The 18161-nt window shown below is 43.6% G+C and overlaps 1 protein-coding gene across 2 annotated transcripts; it reads right to left on the minus strand.

Moving 5' to 3' along the window:
- Positions 1-8279: 8279 nt before the first annotated feature.
- On the minus strand, positions 8280-14247 carry LOC129868668 (40S ribosomal protein S14). Of its 2 annotated transcripts, none has more exons than XM_055942844.1 (5): positions 14150-14247; positions 13192-13342; positions 12831-12992; positions 10819-10895; positions 8280-8392 (listed from the first exon to the last, which is right to left on the minus strand). In XM_055942844.1, the coding sequence occupies exons 2-5, from the start codon at positions 13338-13340 to the stop codon at positions 8325-8327; spliced, it is 456 nt and encodes a 151-aa protein (XP_055798819.1). In that variant the 5' UTR covers positions 13341-13342; positions 14150-14247; the 3' UTR covers positions 8280-8324. The 2 variants fall into 2 exon arrangements, with proteins under 2 accessions (XP_055798819.1, XP_055798820.1); XM_055942845.1 differs by lacking the exon at positions 14150-14247 and adding an exon at positions 14054-14078.
- Positions 14248-18161: the final 3914 nt, after the last annotated feature.

The following is an 18161-nucleotide window of genomic DNA, read 5'->3' on the forward strand; positions in this document are numbered from 1 at the left end:
CAGCAAACAAAGAAGAAATGCTTTTGAAAAAGTAACAATTTTTTCATAAAATTATATCGTTTTCTTAGCTAGCTAAGTTGTTTACCTGTTGCTAGGCAGTTGCTAGGGACATTCCTGGAAGAAGCTAGCTAGCTAACAAGGAGTGTCTAGTTGGCAGAAGAGAAGAAGGGACAAAGAAGGGACAAAGTGGGACAAAATAAGGACAGAAGAAAAGGGAAAGGGGGGAAAAGGGACATTAAGGTGAAGCAGTCCTCTAAAGACACAAAAGACAATAATACAAGAAACAACACTTCTATTGCCTCTCCCTCTACGATACGCACTTCCGGGTTGGAGCGAGTAGTTGCATTCCGCTTTGCTCCACAGGTAGTATAACATTTCATTTCATTACAGTACAACAGTTTGATTTGTTTGATCTTAGCTGGCTACATAGCCGTCTTTGTATCCAAGATAATTGTGTAGTCTAGAGTAATTGTCGAGGTTACCTAGCCAGTTAGAGGTTACCTAGCCAGCTACACTTTCAAACAAAGTCAACAACGCAGCCACTGCTAGCTAGCCTATTTCACCAGCCAGCAGTACTATATCATTTTAGTCAATAAGATTTTTTGCAACGTAAGCTTAACTTCCTGAACATTCGAGACGTGTAGTCCACTTGTCATTCCAATCTCCTTTGCATTAGCGTAGCCTCTTCTGTAGCCTGTCAGCTATGTGTCTGTCTATCCCTGTTCTCTCCTCTCTGCACAGACCATACAAACGCTTCACACCGCGTGGCCGCTGCTACTCTAACCTGGTGGTCCCAGCGCGCACGACCGACGTGGAGTTCCAGGTCTCAGGCAGCCTCTGGAACTGCCGATCTGCGGCCAACAAGGCAGAGTTCATCTCAGCCTATGCTTCCCTCCAGTCCCTCGACTTCTTGGCACTGACGGAAACATGGATTACCACTGATAACACTGCTACTCCTACTGCTCTCTCCTCGTCTGCCCACGTGTTCTCGCACACCCCGAGAGCTTCTGGTCAGCGGGGTGGTGGCACTGGGATCCTCATCTCTCCCAAGTGGACATTCTCTCTTTCTCCCCTGACCCATCTGTCTATCGCCTCCTTTGAATTCCATGCTGTCACAGTTACCAGCCCTTTCAAGCTTAACATCCTTATCATTTATCACCCTCCAGGTTCCCTTGGAGAGTTCATCAATGAGCTTGACGCCCTGATAAGTTCCTTTCCTGAGGATGGCTCACCTCTCACAGTTCTGGGTGACTTTAACCTCCCCATGTCTACCTTTGACTCATTCCTCTCTGCCTCCTTCTTTCCACTCCTCTCCTCTTTTGACCTCACCCTCTCACCTTCCCCCCCTACTCACAAGGCAGGCAATACGCTTGACCTCATCTTTACTAGATGCTGTTCTTCCACTAATCTCATTGCAACTCCCCTCCAAGTCTCCGACCACTACCTTGTATCCTTTTCCCTCTCGCTCTCATCCAACACTTCCCACACTGCCCCTACTCGGATGGTATCGCGCCGTCCCAACCTTCGCTCTCTCTCCCCCGCTACTCTCTCCTCTTCCATCCTATCATCTCTTCCCTCTGCTCAAACCTTCTCCAACCTATCTCCTGATTCTGCCTCCTCAACCCTCCTCTCCTCCCTTTCTGCATCCTTTGACTCTCTATGTCCCCTATCCTCCAGGCCGGCTCGGTCCTCCCCTCCTGCTCCGTGGCTCGACGACTCATTGCGAGCTCACAGAACAGGGCTCCGGGCAGCCGAGCGGAAATGGAGGAAAACTCGCCTCCCTGCGGACCTGGCATCCTTTCACTCCCTCCTCTCTACATTTTCCTCTTCTGTCTCTGCTGCTAAAGCCAATTTCTACCACTCTAAATTCCAAGCATCTGCCTCTAACCCTAGGAAGCTCTTTGCCACCTTCTCCTCCCTCCTGAATCCTCCTCCCCCTCCTCCCTCTCTGCTGATGACTTCGTCAACCATTTTGAAAAGAAGGTCGACGACATCCGATCCTCGTTTGCTAAGTCAAACGACACCGCTGGTTCTGCTCACACTGCCCTACCCTGTGCTTTGACCTCTTTCTCCCCTCTCTCTCCAGATGAAATCTCGCGTCTTGTGACGGCCGGCCGCCCAACAACCTGCCCGCTTCACCCTATCCCCTCCTCTCTTCTCCAGACCATTTCCGGAGACCTTCTCCCTTACCTCATCTCGCTCATCAACTCATCCTTGACCGCTGGCTACGTCCCTTCCGTCTTCAAGAGAGCGAGAGTTGCACCCCTTCTGAAAAAACCTACACTCGATCCCTCCGATGTCAACAACTACAGACCAGTATCCCTTCTTTCTTTTCTCTCCAAAACTCTTGAACGTGCCGTCCTTGGCCAGCTCTCCTGCTATCTCTCTCAGAATGACCTTCTTGATCCAAATCAGTCAGGTTTCAAGACTAGTCATTCAACTGAGACTGCTCTTCTCTGTGTCACGGAGGCGCTCCGCACTGCTAAAGCTAAATCTCTCTCCTCTGCTCTCATCCTTCTAGACCTATCGGCTGCCTTTGATACTGTGAACCATCAGATCCTCCTCTCCACCCTCTCCGAGCTGGGCATCTCCGGCGCGGCCCACGCTTGAATTGCGTCCTACCTGACAGGTCGCTCCTACCAGGTGGCGTGGCGAGAATCTGTCTCCGCACCACGTGCTCTCACCACTGGTGTCCCCCAGGGCTCTGTTCTAGGCCCTCTCCTATTCTCGCTATACACCAAGTCACTTGGCTCTGTCATATCCTCACATGGTCTCTCCTATCATTGCTATGCAGACGACACACAATTAATCTTCTCCTTTCCCCCCTCTGATAACCAGGTGGTGAATCGCATCTCTGCATGTCTGGCAGACATATCAGTGTGGATGACGGATCACCACCTCAAGCTGAACCTCGGCAAGACGGAGCTGCTCTTCCTCCCGGGGAAGGACTGCCCGTTCCATGATCTCGCCATCACGGTTGACAACTCCATTGTGTCCTCCTCCCAGAGTGCTAAGAACCTTGGCGTGATCCTGGACAACACCCTGTCGTTCTCAACTAACATCAAGGCGGTGACCCGTTCCTGTAGGTTCATGCTCTACAACATTCGCAGAGTACGACCCTGCCTCACGCAGGAAGCGGCGCAGGTCCTAATCCAGGCACTTGTCATCTCCCGTCTGGATTACTGCAACTCGCTGTTGGCTGGGCTCCCTGCCTGTGCCATTAAACCCCTACAACTCATCCAGAACGCCGCAGCCCGTCTGGTGTTCAACTTTCCCAAGTTCTCTCACGTCACCCCGCTCCTCCGCTCTCTCCACTGGCTTCCAGTTGAAGCTCGCATCCGCTACAAGACCATGGTGCTTGCCTACGGAGCTGTGAGGGAACGGCACCTCCGTACCTTCAGGCTCTGATCAGGCCCTACACCCAAACAAGGGCACTGCGTTCATCCACCTCTGGCCTGCTCGCCTCCCTACCTCTGAGGAAGTACAGTTCCCGCTCAGCCCAGTCAAAACTGTTCGCTGCTCTAGCACCCCAATGGTGGAACAAACTCCCTCACGACGCCAGGTCAGCGGAGTCAATCACCACCTTCCGGAGACACCTGAAACCCCACCTCTTTAAGGAATACCTAGGATAGGATAAAGTAATCCTTCTAACCCCCCCCCCCCCCCCCCCCCCCTTAAAAGAGTTAGATGCACTATTGTAAAGTGGTTGTTCCACTGGATATCTTAAGGTGAATGCACCAATTTGTAAGTCGCTCTGGATAAGAGCGTCTGCTAAATGACTTAAATGTAAATGTAAATAGCCTATCAGAAGCTTCTAAAGCCATGACATAATTTTCTGGAATTTTCCAAGCTGTTTAAAGGCACAGTCAACTTAGTGTATGTGAACTTCTGACCCACTGGAATTGTGATACAATGAATTATAAGTGAAATAATCTGCCCGTAAACAATTTTTGGAAAAATGACTTGTGTCATGCACATAGTAATGTCCTAACCGACTTGCCAAAACTGTAGTTTGTGAACAAGAAATGTGGAGTGGTTGAAAAACACATTTTAATGACTCCAACATAAGTGTATGTAAACTTCCGACCTCAACTGTATGATCGTATGTTATCACTTCATGCTTTTTAAATATATTTAATTTATATCTGTAAATCAACCAATGACATCAAGCCACACCCGGCCATAATTACAGAAGCCTGTGAACTTCCAAACTATATAAATGAGTGACCCGCAGTTTGTCATTATTCCCCGATAAAGACAGCTTGTCTGTCAAAGTTGGTTATTAAATGATTGCATCTGAGCTCCTGGTGTGGCTCTCCTTTTCTTTTCAAGTGTTCTACTTTGCTAGCCAGCACCTCACCTAAAAAAGGTCTGCATTTCTTTCGCCCCCAGACATAATTTATCCAGCTACCCACGCTTTAGCCTGTTTCTTTAGCTGTCACCTTGACAAATTGGCTACACTATCTAGCTATCTCTCTGGCACCATTCGACACCCTGTTAGAGATTGCATGTCTCGCAGCGTCTGTGTCCTGAGAAGGTGTCTGCTGGAACTAGACCCTATTGAAATAATTGCCAAAAGATCTGAATTCGGCTGCCTGTGTAAACGAAGCCTTTAGTGTCCGATGGACATCCAGGTTATCCCAGATTGATTGAGTGTATGTAGTACAATTAAAAATATTTCTCTCTACAAAATGTTAACTACTTTCCAGCTACAAACCCGATCCAAATTCAACACATTGGAATATGGTAGGGCAGCAGCCTATAATATTGCATTATACAGTGCATTTGGAAAGTATTCAGACCCCTTCCCTTTTCCCACATTTTGTTACATTACAGTCTTATTCTAAAATGGATTAAATAAATAAAAATATTTTAGATGTTTCTACAACTTGACTTTAGCGTGTGGTAAATTCAATTGATTGGACATGATTTGGAAAGGCACACACCAAGGTTCCACAGTTGACAGTGCATGTCAGAGCAAATAAGGTCAAAGGAATTGTGTCGAGGCACCAAAAAATGTCTGCAGCATTGAAGGTCCCCAAGAACAGTGGCCTCCATCATTCTTAAATGGAAGAAGTTTGGAACCACCAAGATTCTTTCAAGAGAAGGGCCTTAGTCGGAGAGGTGACCAAGCACCCGATGGTCACTGACAGAGCGATGGAGTGATGAATCACGCTTCACAATCTGGCAGTCCGATAGGTCATACATTGGTTACTACGTGATACAAATACAAAAAGTCCATAGTGGACGAAACCGATATGACGGCTTGGTAGACAAAGGAAATGGGTGTGGATAGCTCAAGAGCGGGAAACTCAGAGCTGATAACTACACTCATAGAAATTGCTAATACTTTGAAAATGAGCAACCGCTCATTCGAAAAGAAATGGCAATTTACATATTTACAAGTGTCTTTGTTGTCCCTCTCTGCGATCGCCAGTCCGTCTGCTGGATAGACAGTCGACAGAAAGCCTCTGGTTTGTCCACCAGAGATCAAAGTTTGTCGTAGTTGTAGATTGGTACTCTGAAGTAGCCATTATATTTTATATATATATATATATATATTTTTTTTTAAATTTTATCCCCTTTTCTCCCCAATTTTCGTGGTATCCAATCGCTAGTAATTACTATCTTGTCTCATCGCTATAACTCCCGTACGGGCTCGGGAGAGACGAAGGTCGAAAGCCATGCGTCCTCCGAGGCACAACCCAACCAAGCCGCACTGCTTCTTTAACACAGCGCGCCTCCAACCCGGAAGCCAGCCGCACCAATGTGTCGGAGGAAACACCGTGCACCTGGCCCCCTTGGTTAGCGCGCACTGCGCCCAGCCCGCCACAGGAGTCGCTGGAGCGCGATGAGACAAGGAAATCCCTACCGGCCAAACCCTCCCTAACCCGGACGACGCTAGCCCAATTGTGCGTCGCCCCACGGACCTCCCGGTCGCGGCCGGCTGCGACAGAGCCTGGGGGCGAACCCAGAGACTCTGGTGGCGCAGTTAGCACTGCGATGCAGTGCCCTAGACCACTGCGCCACCCGGGAGGCCTGAAGTAGCCATTATAACATTCAGAAATGTTCTTAGGACAGATGTGTTTACCAGACTAAAGTATTTAAACAGCTGCAGGCTGAATAATTGGTCTTTAGTTTGTTGATTTCTTCACCATTTCAGCGTTGGGATGATCTCCACGTTTTCTGGTCTTCTCCTTTTGTAGAGTTGTAGTTTGAACCACTTCACACACCAGCTTCACCCGGCATGTTTTGGTCTCTAGAGTGCACAATTTTCTTATTTAGAAGGTTGACATCACCTCTTTTCACAAATAGTTTCATATTTAATCATATACGTTTCAAAACATTTAGATGTAAACCCCATAATTGAGAAGTGTACACAACCAAAGACACAGTAATGTGTGTTTCCTGTCCTTCATGAGATCACCACATGAAACAAACTCGACATGATTGTCCCTTAACTGTCCACAGACCATTTCAACTGCTTGGAATACAGAAATACTTTTCAATTATTCAACCTTTAATGTCTAAGTGTCTCTCTGTGTTCCCCAGTTACATTCCAATCTCGACCACTACAGAGCATAGAGGCAGCGTATTTTACGACCGCCATAAATTGGCCCCCTCCCCCTCTCCCTCTGCGGGAGAGAGAGAGAGGGCGTTGTAGAGACTGCAACCTAATCCTTCGAATCTTCACAGGAGTTATGATAGTAGAGTGGCCAGATGGAAGCCACTCTCAGAAAAAAGGCACATAACAGCCTGGAGTTTGCCAAAATGCACTTAAAGGACTCTCAGACCATGAGAAACAAGATTCACTGGTCTTATTAAGATTGAACTCTTCAGCCTGAAAGCCAAGTGTCATGTCTGGAGGACACCTGGCACCATCCCTATGGTGAAGCATGCTGGTGGCAGCATCATGCTGTTGGGATGTTTTTCAGTGGCAAGGACTGGGAGACTATTCAGGTTTGAGGGAAAGAGGAACAGAGCAAAGTAGAGTGATCCTTGATGAAAACCTGCTTCAGAGCACTTAGGACCTAAGACTGGGGAAAAGGTTCACGTTCCAACAGAACAATGACCCTAAGCACAAAGCCAAGACAACGCAGGAGTGGCTTCGGGACAAGTCTCAATGTCCTTGAGTGGTCCAGCCAGAGCCCAGACTTGAACCGGATCAAACATCTCTGGAGAGACCTGAAAGTAGCTGTGCAGCGACACTCCCCTGACAGAGCTTGAGAGGATCTGCAGAGAATGGGAGAAACTCACCAAATACATGTGTGCCAAGCTTGTAGCGTCATACCCAAGAAGACTCAAATTCATTTAAAGATTCTATGAGTTTTTAAGTCAATTCACATTTGTGCACCCCAATACTTCAGACCCATGCTTAAGTTATGTACCCAGTAGGTGCTTCAGGTCTTCTGGCACTGGCCTTTTAACAATCCCAAAGCCTAGGACCAAGAGGCATGGAAAGGCAGCCTTTAGTTACTATGCCCCCAGCCTCTGGAATAGCCTGCCTCAGAACCCGATATGGCGGAAAAAACACTTTTTTAGCTTTGCTTATCCTTAAGGTGCTTTTGTCATTCGGTTATTTGTATCCTTGTGTTTGTGTAGTAAATATTAACATTTTTATTTATTCTTCCTTTGAAGCACATTGTGTTGCATTCCATGTCTGAAATGTGCTGTATTAAGCATGATTTGACATTGTTAATTTCTCTACCATAAGCCACCTACAATCAATGTGGCAACAGCTCTGGTTGACATTCCTGCCGTCAGCATGCCAATTGCACTCACCCTCAAAACTTGAGACATCTGTGGCATTGTGTGACAAAACAATTTAGTGGCCTTTTGTCACCAGCACAAGGTGTACCTGTGTTATGATCATGTGGTTTAATTAATCAGCCTCTTGATATGCCACACCTGTCAGGTGGATGGATTATCTTGGCGAAAGATCAATGCTCACTTACAGGGATGTAAACTAATTAGAGAAATAACCTTAATGTGTATGGAACATTTCTGGGATGTTTTATTTCACCTCATGAAAGATGGGACCAACACTTTACATGTTGCGTTTATATTTTTGTTCAGTGTAAATCAACCCTTTGATAAAGCCACTCATATCCCTGCATACAACTTGCAAACAAGTCTTAAGCCAAGCTGGCTTGTTTTGCTAAATAATTAAAATTATTTGCTTGACATATAAGAACATTCAATAGGATATTTTTCCTAGACAGACTTGGGAAATAATAATAAATCGAGAAACCACTGAAGAACCAGACAGAAAGCAGAGGTTGGAATTAACCTTTTATTGAGTGAAAATCTCAAAATGAGCACATTTACAGACGACGCCCACGACGACCTCCCTTTCTGCGAGTGCTGTCTGATGGAATAGGGGTGACATCCTCTGCAAGAGAGCAAGGGTTAGTGAGCATGATAAACAGTAACAAGAATTGTACATTGAATCCTTTATTCATCAACATCCTCATTTTAACATGTTCAATGAATAGTCTGAAGGGCATTGAACAGATTCATACATTTGGCCAACATGTCTCATCCAAAGTCGCTTTGAATATGAGCATCTGCTAAATGTGTAAAAAAGACATGGTTGTGACAACAGTATTCCAGAGTACCGTAAAACTTTAATGGAAGCCTTATAGCCGCCTGTCCCCTTTAACCGGGCAATGACACACATTTCAGCAAATAAAGTGTTTCAAATAAACACCCAGTCTAAATCTACGGTTTATGAGCTTACCATGAATTGGTAAAGATTTAATGTTTGATTTGTTACACAAATCAATAATGAATCGAATAAGATGTCAGTCATCCCATTTTTTATTTTAATTTTATTGTATTGTATCGGCAGTAAGAAACTGCTAGCCATTGGCTGCTAACAGCTGAATACTGCTAGCTAACTGGCAATCACAAACAGTCAACTTTGGGAGTACAGAACAAGTAATCGACTGATAGCACTCTAGTGGCCAAAGTAAGAACTGCCGAAAACGCACAGAAAGAAAAATGATTACCGTAGGATGTTTTAGGACGTTCTTGAAATAGAGGCATACTAAGACAATAAATGTGATGTAAATAACAGTGCAGGAAATGAAGAAACTGATTAAAATGCTTTAAGTGAATGCTGGAATTAAATAATTAACTAGGCAAATGAGCAAAAGCGGTATCCATTATGGAAATTGACGCCCGGCTCAAATAGAAACCCGTCTAAGCGCCTGTTGTGGTTAGTGATTTAAGCTAATAAAACACCCAGGCTAATAATTGAAAGTTTTACAGTATGCATATAAATAACACCGTGTTCAGGATGCTTAAACCAAATCAGACCAACAGAAAAGTAGAATTGTTTCACATTTAGTTTAAGACTAGCAGAAAAATAATTTCCCAAATGAAACATTCTTATCCCCCGGAAAACATCAATATAAGCAGTATATATAACCATTCATGCATGAAATAGGCAGACACATGGTAGTGTTTCCCAACGCTGTCCTTGATTAGTTGAATCAGCCATGGCAGTGCAGTGCTATAACTGGGCGATATGGATTAAAATTCAATTATGGGGGATTCACAATATACACCTACTGTAGATTGTTTTCGTTTGTCTAAATAAGCTTGCTGCACAATTAAAAAAGGCTGATACACTGCATTTCAAACAGTCAGGAATAATCAAATTCAGGGCATGTAAAGTTATACCTAGGCTAAATATAAGTCTTCCAAAACCATAAGAGCCTCAAATAATTATAGCAAAAAAATGTACGCTGCTTTTTTGCAATAATCACTCCTCAAGTCTTGTCTACGAAAAGGCAGTTTGTTACAAAATTAACCAGAACTATGCACATCCACTAATGACCAACTTCTAGTAGCAGGCATTATAGGAAATTAAAAACACGTCTCAAACAATGAAGCACAAGCCCACGTGCTAGTGAGTAGCCAGCTAATCTTTTAAATTTAAAGGCAACGTGGATCTAATTGCTTGCTAAAAAGGTAGAAGTTAACTTATGAATAGACCCTCCTGTCCGTCTCCAACTGTTTGAACATCGCCTGGTCACTTTGTCTAGATGAAATCAAGTGGCCTACCTGGATAAGATACTTTCTCAGAATGAGAACCGAGTAGCCAATTCCTTACATAACAATTCCTTACACAAATTTATAACACAGCCTAGACAGCTAGCACACAACTGTGGCTAAAATGCTGCTAGCGGTATGGGGGTACTGCAATGGCCTGTGCGATACGGGAGGCTTGGGAGGTCCAGACCACCGATTGAAGTTAAACTTCTATATGGTCAAAGTTATGCTGAAGTTTCGGGCCATTCCAAGGATGCCAAATAGCACTGACCGTACCGCAATGCAGAGCGCAACAATCTGCGCATTAATGTTCCAGTTTTACTGTAGTAGGGTCTGCTTTTATTCATTTTGGAAGTTAAAACAAAAACTGCATCGCAAGACAGATTCGGTTGGCCCAAATCTTAAAATGCAAATAGCGAGTTCAAACTGCTTGTTGTCAGAAAGGGAGACGTGATCTTGTGAGTGGCAGTGGGAGGGGCTTTGTGTCTGTGCAAGTGGGGAGGTGCACAGTGCACACAGTACAGAAGGCGCAAAGGGGATAAACCAAAAAGACAAAAGCTCATTAAAAAGTAAAAACCTTGATTTTTGTAATACTGGTATTTGGAACATCGCACTAATACAAATAAATTCAATATAAATCGCCCAGCCCTACTAACAAGTGGGCCATCTATTGGTCGAAGGCAGGGGCTGAGAAAAAAATAACAGCACCATCTCGTTTATTACAGATACTCCTGACAGACTAAATGAGCTATAGCTTACCGATGCGTCCAATCTTCATGCCAGAACGAGCCAAGGCACGGAGAGCAGACTGTGCGCCTGGTCCAGGGGTCTTGGTTCTGAAAGGCAAAATGTTCACACTGAATGCTGTTGCACACAAGACAATCTAATATAGTCCACTATAGATAAATTCAGTTCCACAACACAGACAACCGGGCAAAATACAGAATACACGTAAACGCCCACACCAGTAGAAATCCACTTTCTCGAGCTGTAAGAATGGTGTTACACAATGATAAGTCAAGTCATAGCTTTAGTCAAAGTATGATATATTAGGCCTTGAAGAGACAAACCCAAACGACCCACTTTGTGCAAATCCGTGTGAATGCATATGATTCCCACGTTTCGTTTCAGGGCTGGGTTTATTTCAATGTCACCACCCACCAGCATGGCACTGTTTATTAATATTAACCAGAAACAGGTGCTAAGTGATTCTTCTTGGCGCCCGAGATGAACCAAGCAGCCTCATGTCCACCTGGCTGCCTGAGCAAATTAAGATGGGGCGGGGTACAAACTTGATATTGCACCTCCACTTTTCCCCCCCTCCAGAAGATTATCTCAATCCATTGGATCATTTGTAAATTCTCTTTAGCTAGTATGTATAAATAATAATCATATCTGACCATTTTATTAAATGGTATAATTGCGTGATGTCATTTAACAAAACCTGCTCCCCCAAGATGAATGTGTTGATCACTAAAGTTCCGCCTCACTACAGTTCTTTGATTGGTGTAACGTTTGCTAAAAAACATTTAACTTCCAGGGTCTGTAGTGACGCCTCTAGCACTTACGATGCAGTAAACCGTTGCGCCCAGAAAGCATGCTTATCTTTTTGTGTGTTCTGTTGGTGTAATTTTAGTGGGGGGAAAAATATTTGGGATGGTAAAAAAAAAAGTGATTGGCTGGTAGATTTTTTAAAAATTTACCTGCTAGCAGCTGGTGGACCAAAAAGGTAATTTTATTCTCTGCTCATATAGTTCAGTTGGCTGATATTCTGACTACCAGAAAGGGCCCAACATTAGAAACTCCCATACTACCTCACTTCTAAATTGGAAATCTAGTAACTATAAGACTGGTTGGTTCTAGAGGTTCTGCAGGTCTCTAAAGTTAGGGAAGACTACTTTCCGTTACTATGCCCCTCAGTCCTGTAATGACCTACAGGTCACTAAAACTTTAGTCTTTTGTACCAAAAGGTGAATTTGTGGCTCTGATACCAATGGAAACTGCACTTGTTTTGACTGATTGTATACATTAGTTTCCACTGACCTTAATGTAATGCAACGTATTTGTACGTATGCAACTAATGCTGTAGTGATAATGCTTGAATTGTTGCTCACATTGCTCAAACTAACATTGGAAAGACGACCCTGGTCTTAATGGTTTCCCCTGGTTATATAAAAGTTATAAAAAAATATATATATATGGCAAAGTCAAAGACATGCCAGTGGTTTCCATCTGTGGCGAAGTTTTCCTTAAATAAATGTTTATTGCAAATCCAGCTCCAGACATAGAGCCAGCTTGGCTAATCTTTTGAATATGGTGTAGGAAAAAAACGAGAAAAAAAACTGAAAAAACACCAATAATATTAGCTAGCTAGATAAGGTTAGCAAGATACTATACCTAGCTATCTAACTAGATAAGGTTAGCATGCTGGCTAGCTATATTGAGCTGTCAGTGACCTATTCGTTGAGGTTTATCAACTCCACTGGAAATTCTCACACCCAATTCGTGAATATGTAAAGTAGCATTCTTCATACTTCAGAGGTGGAACCTAAAGGTACATTTCCTCTCTTGGACAAGAAATTACATTTAAATGGTGGCTGCAACTTCCCCTGGGAGTGGGTTCTTTAATTGCATGGTATATTTACACATGCAACAAGAGTAGTTCAAGGACAATGTACCAGAACAATTTAGCTGCATCATCCACTGTAGATGTACAAAAGACATGGAGCAACACCAGATTGTGCTTCAGATCAGTGAGGGGGGTTCCTAACCTGTTGCCGCCAGTGGCCCTCAACTTGATGTGCAGGGCAGTGATTCCCAGCTCCTTGCACCTCTGGGCAACATCCTGGGCGGCCAACATGGCGGCGTAGGGGGAGGACTCGTCTCTGTCGGCCTTCACCTTCATACCACCAGTCACACGGCAGATAGTTTCCCTGGAGGGAGCAGGTACATGTTTAGAGCAAAGCATGTGAAACCAATTCAGACAAGGCATTTACTCACAATATGATCATACGACCGATTGCCATTGATGGATAGCATGCACTTTACACACAGTTATAGCCAAAAACGGCACACATAGTATTTTTTATTATAAAGCTGGGCATGCACTGTTCCATTGTATCCTGTACTTACTTGCCAGAAAGATCAGTGACGTGAACGAAGGTGTCATTGAAGGATGCAAAGATGTGGCAGACTCCAAAGACATTCTCGCCTTCGGCAACCTGAGGTCCCAGGGCGATGACCTGTTCTTCCTTCTTTTCCTTACCCTTACGAGGTGCCATAGCTGCAAAAGATGCATTTTTCAGTATTGATGGCGTCAGACATGTCTGGCATTAGCATCCATTCAAGCGCCTCGATTTGGGACCAGGTGGAGTAAGCACCAGTGCTAAATAGTTAACAGGCTAGATCTTGGTTAGGATGGGTTCCTTTGTAGTTAACTTCACCACAATATACTTTTATAACTAGCTAGTTGGCTAAGTAACTGTAGGGGAGCATATTAACTAGATATTATCGCAACTGACCAATAACCAACTATCTGGCATAAAAGCCAACGCTCGATAGAAAAAGTACATAGCACGACAGGAAAGCAGCTAGACTTGCTAGCTATATCATAGCATATACGACAATTTCCATACAAAAATAATCCATGTGTGATTGTCAGTCACAGCAAAATCGAGACTAAAAACTGCAGATGCCCATCGTTAGCCGACTACTTTAACGTTAGCACTGAATTACCACGACAGCAACCTAACTAGCAACAGTCAACATGTCTTCGATTTAATTTGAAACGCAATCGACTTCAAAGCTGCAAAAATGCACATGACTTAAGACAATATGGTTAACATGGCAAATCATAAAACCCACTCAATATACTCCATTCAGTAAGCGAAATTCAGGCCTTACAGTGATGGATGCCGCTGCTTACAGCCAACACCAATGCCGTCTAATCCAAACGTCTAAAGCCGATTTCAGACAAATTACACATTTAACATACCAATTAAAGTTCAGTGTATCGATTAAAATCCCCAATGACACTTTGTACTTCATGTGAAACAGGATTAATTTGGATATAAATTCTGCGACATTGTACCTGTGTGTGTCTCTTCTAAAGCCGAAACAGGAAAGGAAAGAATAAACGCAACCGGGTTCAGAGTTCAAGCTTTCTTTTTCCGGAAGTGGACCATGCACTTCACTGCCATCAAGCGGTTCATATGTAGCCTAAACAGCACGCGCAGTCGATCTCTCTCGTTGTATACACGGTGTATAAGGCAGAAATGTAGGTCAGATATATGAAAACGGCCCATTATTGTATATTTCAACAGATACAGTATGTGACATATATGTACTTATGTGTGTGGATACATATATCTGTATGTATGGGCATAATACTTATATGCTCATATATGTGTGTCTCATACAGTATTCACATTTATATTACATTCACTACATGGCCAAAAGCATGTGGACACCTGCTCGTCAAACACCTAATTCCAAAATCATTAATATGGAGTTGGTCTCGCTTTTGCTGCTATAAGAGCCTTAACTCTTCTGGGAATGCTTTCCACGAACCAAAATATATGGAAATGTCTGCTTTACTCAAAATTACAACCAACTAATTGCAGGATTACCACAAAAATGGAAGAGGCAAGTGGAAGGGGGAGAAAGTAAGGAACTTGTCTGTCAGTCCTGCATCAAAGACCAAAATTGGTTAAAGAAAATTGTGATAAATAAAAAAGTATACCAGTTTCATTTAAGGACCCAAAAATTGACAGCTGTGCCACATAGATTGCAAAATAGTTGGGAAGAGATTTTCGATGTACCGATTCCATGGCACATGGTTTATGAACTGATACTCAAAATGACGCTGGATTCAAAACTTTTTTTTCATTTAAATTATTATACAAAATTCTGGCAACCAATAGAATGTTATATATTTGGGGGCTCCCGAGTGGCGCAGCGGTCTAAGACACTGCATCTCAGGGCTAGAGGTGTCACTACAGACCCTGGTTTGACATATATGTGACATATATGTACTTATGTGATTGGGAGTCCCATAGGGCGGCCCCCAGCGTCCGGGTTAGAGTTTGGCCAGGGTAGGCTGTCATTGTAAATAAGAATGTTCTTAACTGACTTTCCTGATTAAATACATGTTTCTTTTTAAACATCCCAGCTTTACAGATTTTGCTGCGATGAGACAGAATCATTAGATCATTTGTTTTGGTACTATCCATATGTAGCTTGTTTTTGGTCGCAGGTCCAGGAATGGCTGAAGGACTGCAGATAGCACTACTGGGTGATTTGAAAAGTCATATTCAATCGATCAATAATATAATAATACTTTATGCAAAAAAAATTCTCTTTAATTTAGAATCTGTAGAAACTATGAGAATAGAAAGGTTCAGAACTTTTGTGAAACATCACAGCACAGTTGAAAAATATATGGCAAATAGAAATCCAATAGGGATGGTGTTAAGAGATAGGTGGGAGGGGTTGAGTGGATCTGAAGGGTGGGACTAATAACAAGATAACTAATGTAAAATATACTGTGTCCGTAAAATGTATATAGGGTCAGAACTTTGTGAAACAGCACAGTTAAAAATATAGGGCAAATAGAAATCAAACTGTATGTTCTTCAGAAATAGATGGGACGGGTTGATGGTAGCGGAAGGATAGGAGTAAAAACAAACAAGAATAACTATTGTAAAATAGATGGTGTCTATAAAATTTGAAAATGTATATACAGCACCAGTCAAAAGTTTGGACAGCTCCTCCTTCATGCTTCACGGTGGGAACCACCCATGTGGAGATCATCTGTTCACCTACTCTGCATACTCTGCATCTCACAAAGACACGGTAGTTGGAACCAAAAATCTCAAATTTGGACTCATCAGACCAAAGGACCGATTTCCACCGGTCTAATGTCCATTGCTCGTGTTTCTTGATCCAAGCAAGTCTCTTATTATTATTGGTGACCTTTAGTAATGGTTTCTTTGCAGTCTCCTCTGAACAGTTGATGTTGTTACTGTGTCTGTTACTTGAACTCTGTGAAGCATTTATTGGGGCTGCAATCTGAGGCACAGTTAACTCTAATGAACTTATCCTCTGCAGCAGAGATAACTCTGGGTCTTCCTTTCTTTGGCGGTCCTCATGAGAGCCAGTTTCATCATAAAGGTTTTTGCGACTGCACTTAAAAAAAAATCTTCTGTATACCACCCATACCTTGTCACAACACAACTGATTGGCTCAAACGCATTAAGAAGGAAAGACATTCCGCAAATGTACTTTTAATGGGATGGGTGTCCCTAAACCGGGACAAATGTTACTAACGTGCGCTAATGTGACTAGAATGACGTTGTATACAACAGCTAACTTCCCGGGACATAGACATGTGTTATATGGGCATAAAGCTTAAATTCTTGTTAATCTGACTGCACTGTCCAATTAACAGTAGCTATTACAGTGACAAAATACCATGCTGTTGTTTGAGGAGAGTGCACAACAACAAAAAACTTTTATCACTGGCTTGATACATTCACCTCTGAAGGTAAATAATGTACTTGCTGTCACGTTCCTGACCGGTTTTCTGTTATTTTGTATGTGTTTGACGGTCAGGGCGTGAGTTTGGGTGGGTAGTCTATGTTGTGTGTTTCTATGTTTGTTAAGGGTGACCTGATATGCCTCTCAATTAGAGGCAGGTGGTTTTCATTTCCTCTGATTGATTGCCATATTAAGGTAGGTGTTTTCACACTGTTTGTTTGTGGGTGGTTGTCTCCTGTATCAGTGTTTGTCACGCCACACGGGACTGTCTCGGTTTATGTAGTCTGTTCCTGTTCGTGAGTTCTTTGTGTATTTATGTAAGTTCCATTCCTTGAAAATGTATGAATTGACCAATTCGGCACATTTGCGCAAACTCCTGGCAGACTTGATACAAAATATTGTGCAGTAATGTAATTCTTCACTGGATCAGTCTGAAATGTTGCACACACACACTGCTGCCATTTGGTTTCCAAAATCTAAATTACACCTAGACTCCTATCTGAAAGTATGGCCTTTCTCTTGCATTTCAAAGAATGTGTTATATTGTCCTACATTCATTTCATATTTCCACAAACTTCAGTGTTTCCTTTCAAACGGTATCAAGAATATGCATATCCTTGTGTAACAGTATAACTTTAAACCGTCCCCTCGCCCCGACATGGGCGCGAACCAGGGACCCTCTGCACACATCAACAACGGTCGCCCACGAAGCATCGTTACCCATCGCTCCACAAAGGCCGCGGCCCTTGCAGAGCAAGGGGCAACACTACTTAAGTCTCAGAGCAAGTGACGTAACTGATTGAAATGCTACTAGTGCGTACCCGCTAACTAGCTAGCCATTTCACATCCGTTACACTCACCCCCCTTTCAACCTCCTCCTTTTTCCGCAGCAACCAGTGATCCGGGTCAACAGCATCAATGTAACAGTATAACTTTACGTCGTCCCCTCGCCCCGACACGGGCGCGAACCAGGGACCTTCTGCACACATCAACAACGGTCACCCACGAAGCAGCGTTAACCATCGCTCCACAAAAGCCGCGGCCCTTGCAGAGCAAGGGGCAACCTACTTAAAGTCTCAGAGCAAGTGACGTAACTGATTGAAATGCTACTAGCACGTACCCGCTAACTAGCTAGCCATTTCACATCCGTTACACTCACCCCCCTTTCAACCTCCTCCTTTTCCGCAGCAACCAGTGATCCGGGTCAACAGCATCAATGTAACAGTATAACTTTAAACCGTCCCCTCGCCCCGACACGGGCGCGAACCAGGGACCCTCTGCACACATCAACAACTGACACCCACGAAGCGTCGTTACCCATCGCTCCACAAAAGCCACGGCCCTTGCAGAGCAAGGGGCAACACTACATCTAGGTTTCAGAGCAAGTGACGTCACTGATTGAAACGCTAGTAGCGCGTACCCGCTAACTAGCTAGCCATTTCACATCCGTTACACTTGCTTCAGGTCCTGAGCTACACGCAGTTAGATTTGGGTATGTTATTTTCGGCTAATATTTAAAAAAGGGTACAATCCTTAAGAGTCACACCTGTTAATCGAAATGCATT

The sequence above is a fragment of the Salvelinus fontinalis genome, chromosome 13, assembly GCF_029448725.1.
Source record: "Salvelinus fontinalis isolate EN_2023a chromosome 13, ASM2944872v1, whole genome shotgun sequence".
NCBI lineage: Eukaryota > Metazoa > Chordata > Actinopteri > Salmoniformes > Salmonidae > Salvelinus > Salvelinus fontinalis.

Bases quoted from the DNA above. Each gene is read 5' to 3' on its own strand.
- LOC129868668 (XM_055942844.1), bottom strand. From the start codon at position 13,340: ATGGCACCTCGTAAGGGTAAGGAAAAGAAGGAAGAACAGGTCATCGCC. The intron at 12,993-13,191 runs GTAAGTACAGGA...TGCTCCCTCCAG, and splicing joins GTCACTGATCTTTCTGGCAA to GGAAACTATCTGCCGTGTGA. The intron at 10,896-12,830 runs GTTAGGAACCCC...TTTGCCTTTCAG, and splicing joins AGGGCCACTGGCGGCAACAG to AACCAAGACCCCTGGACCAG.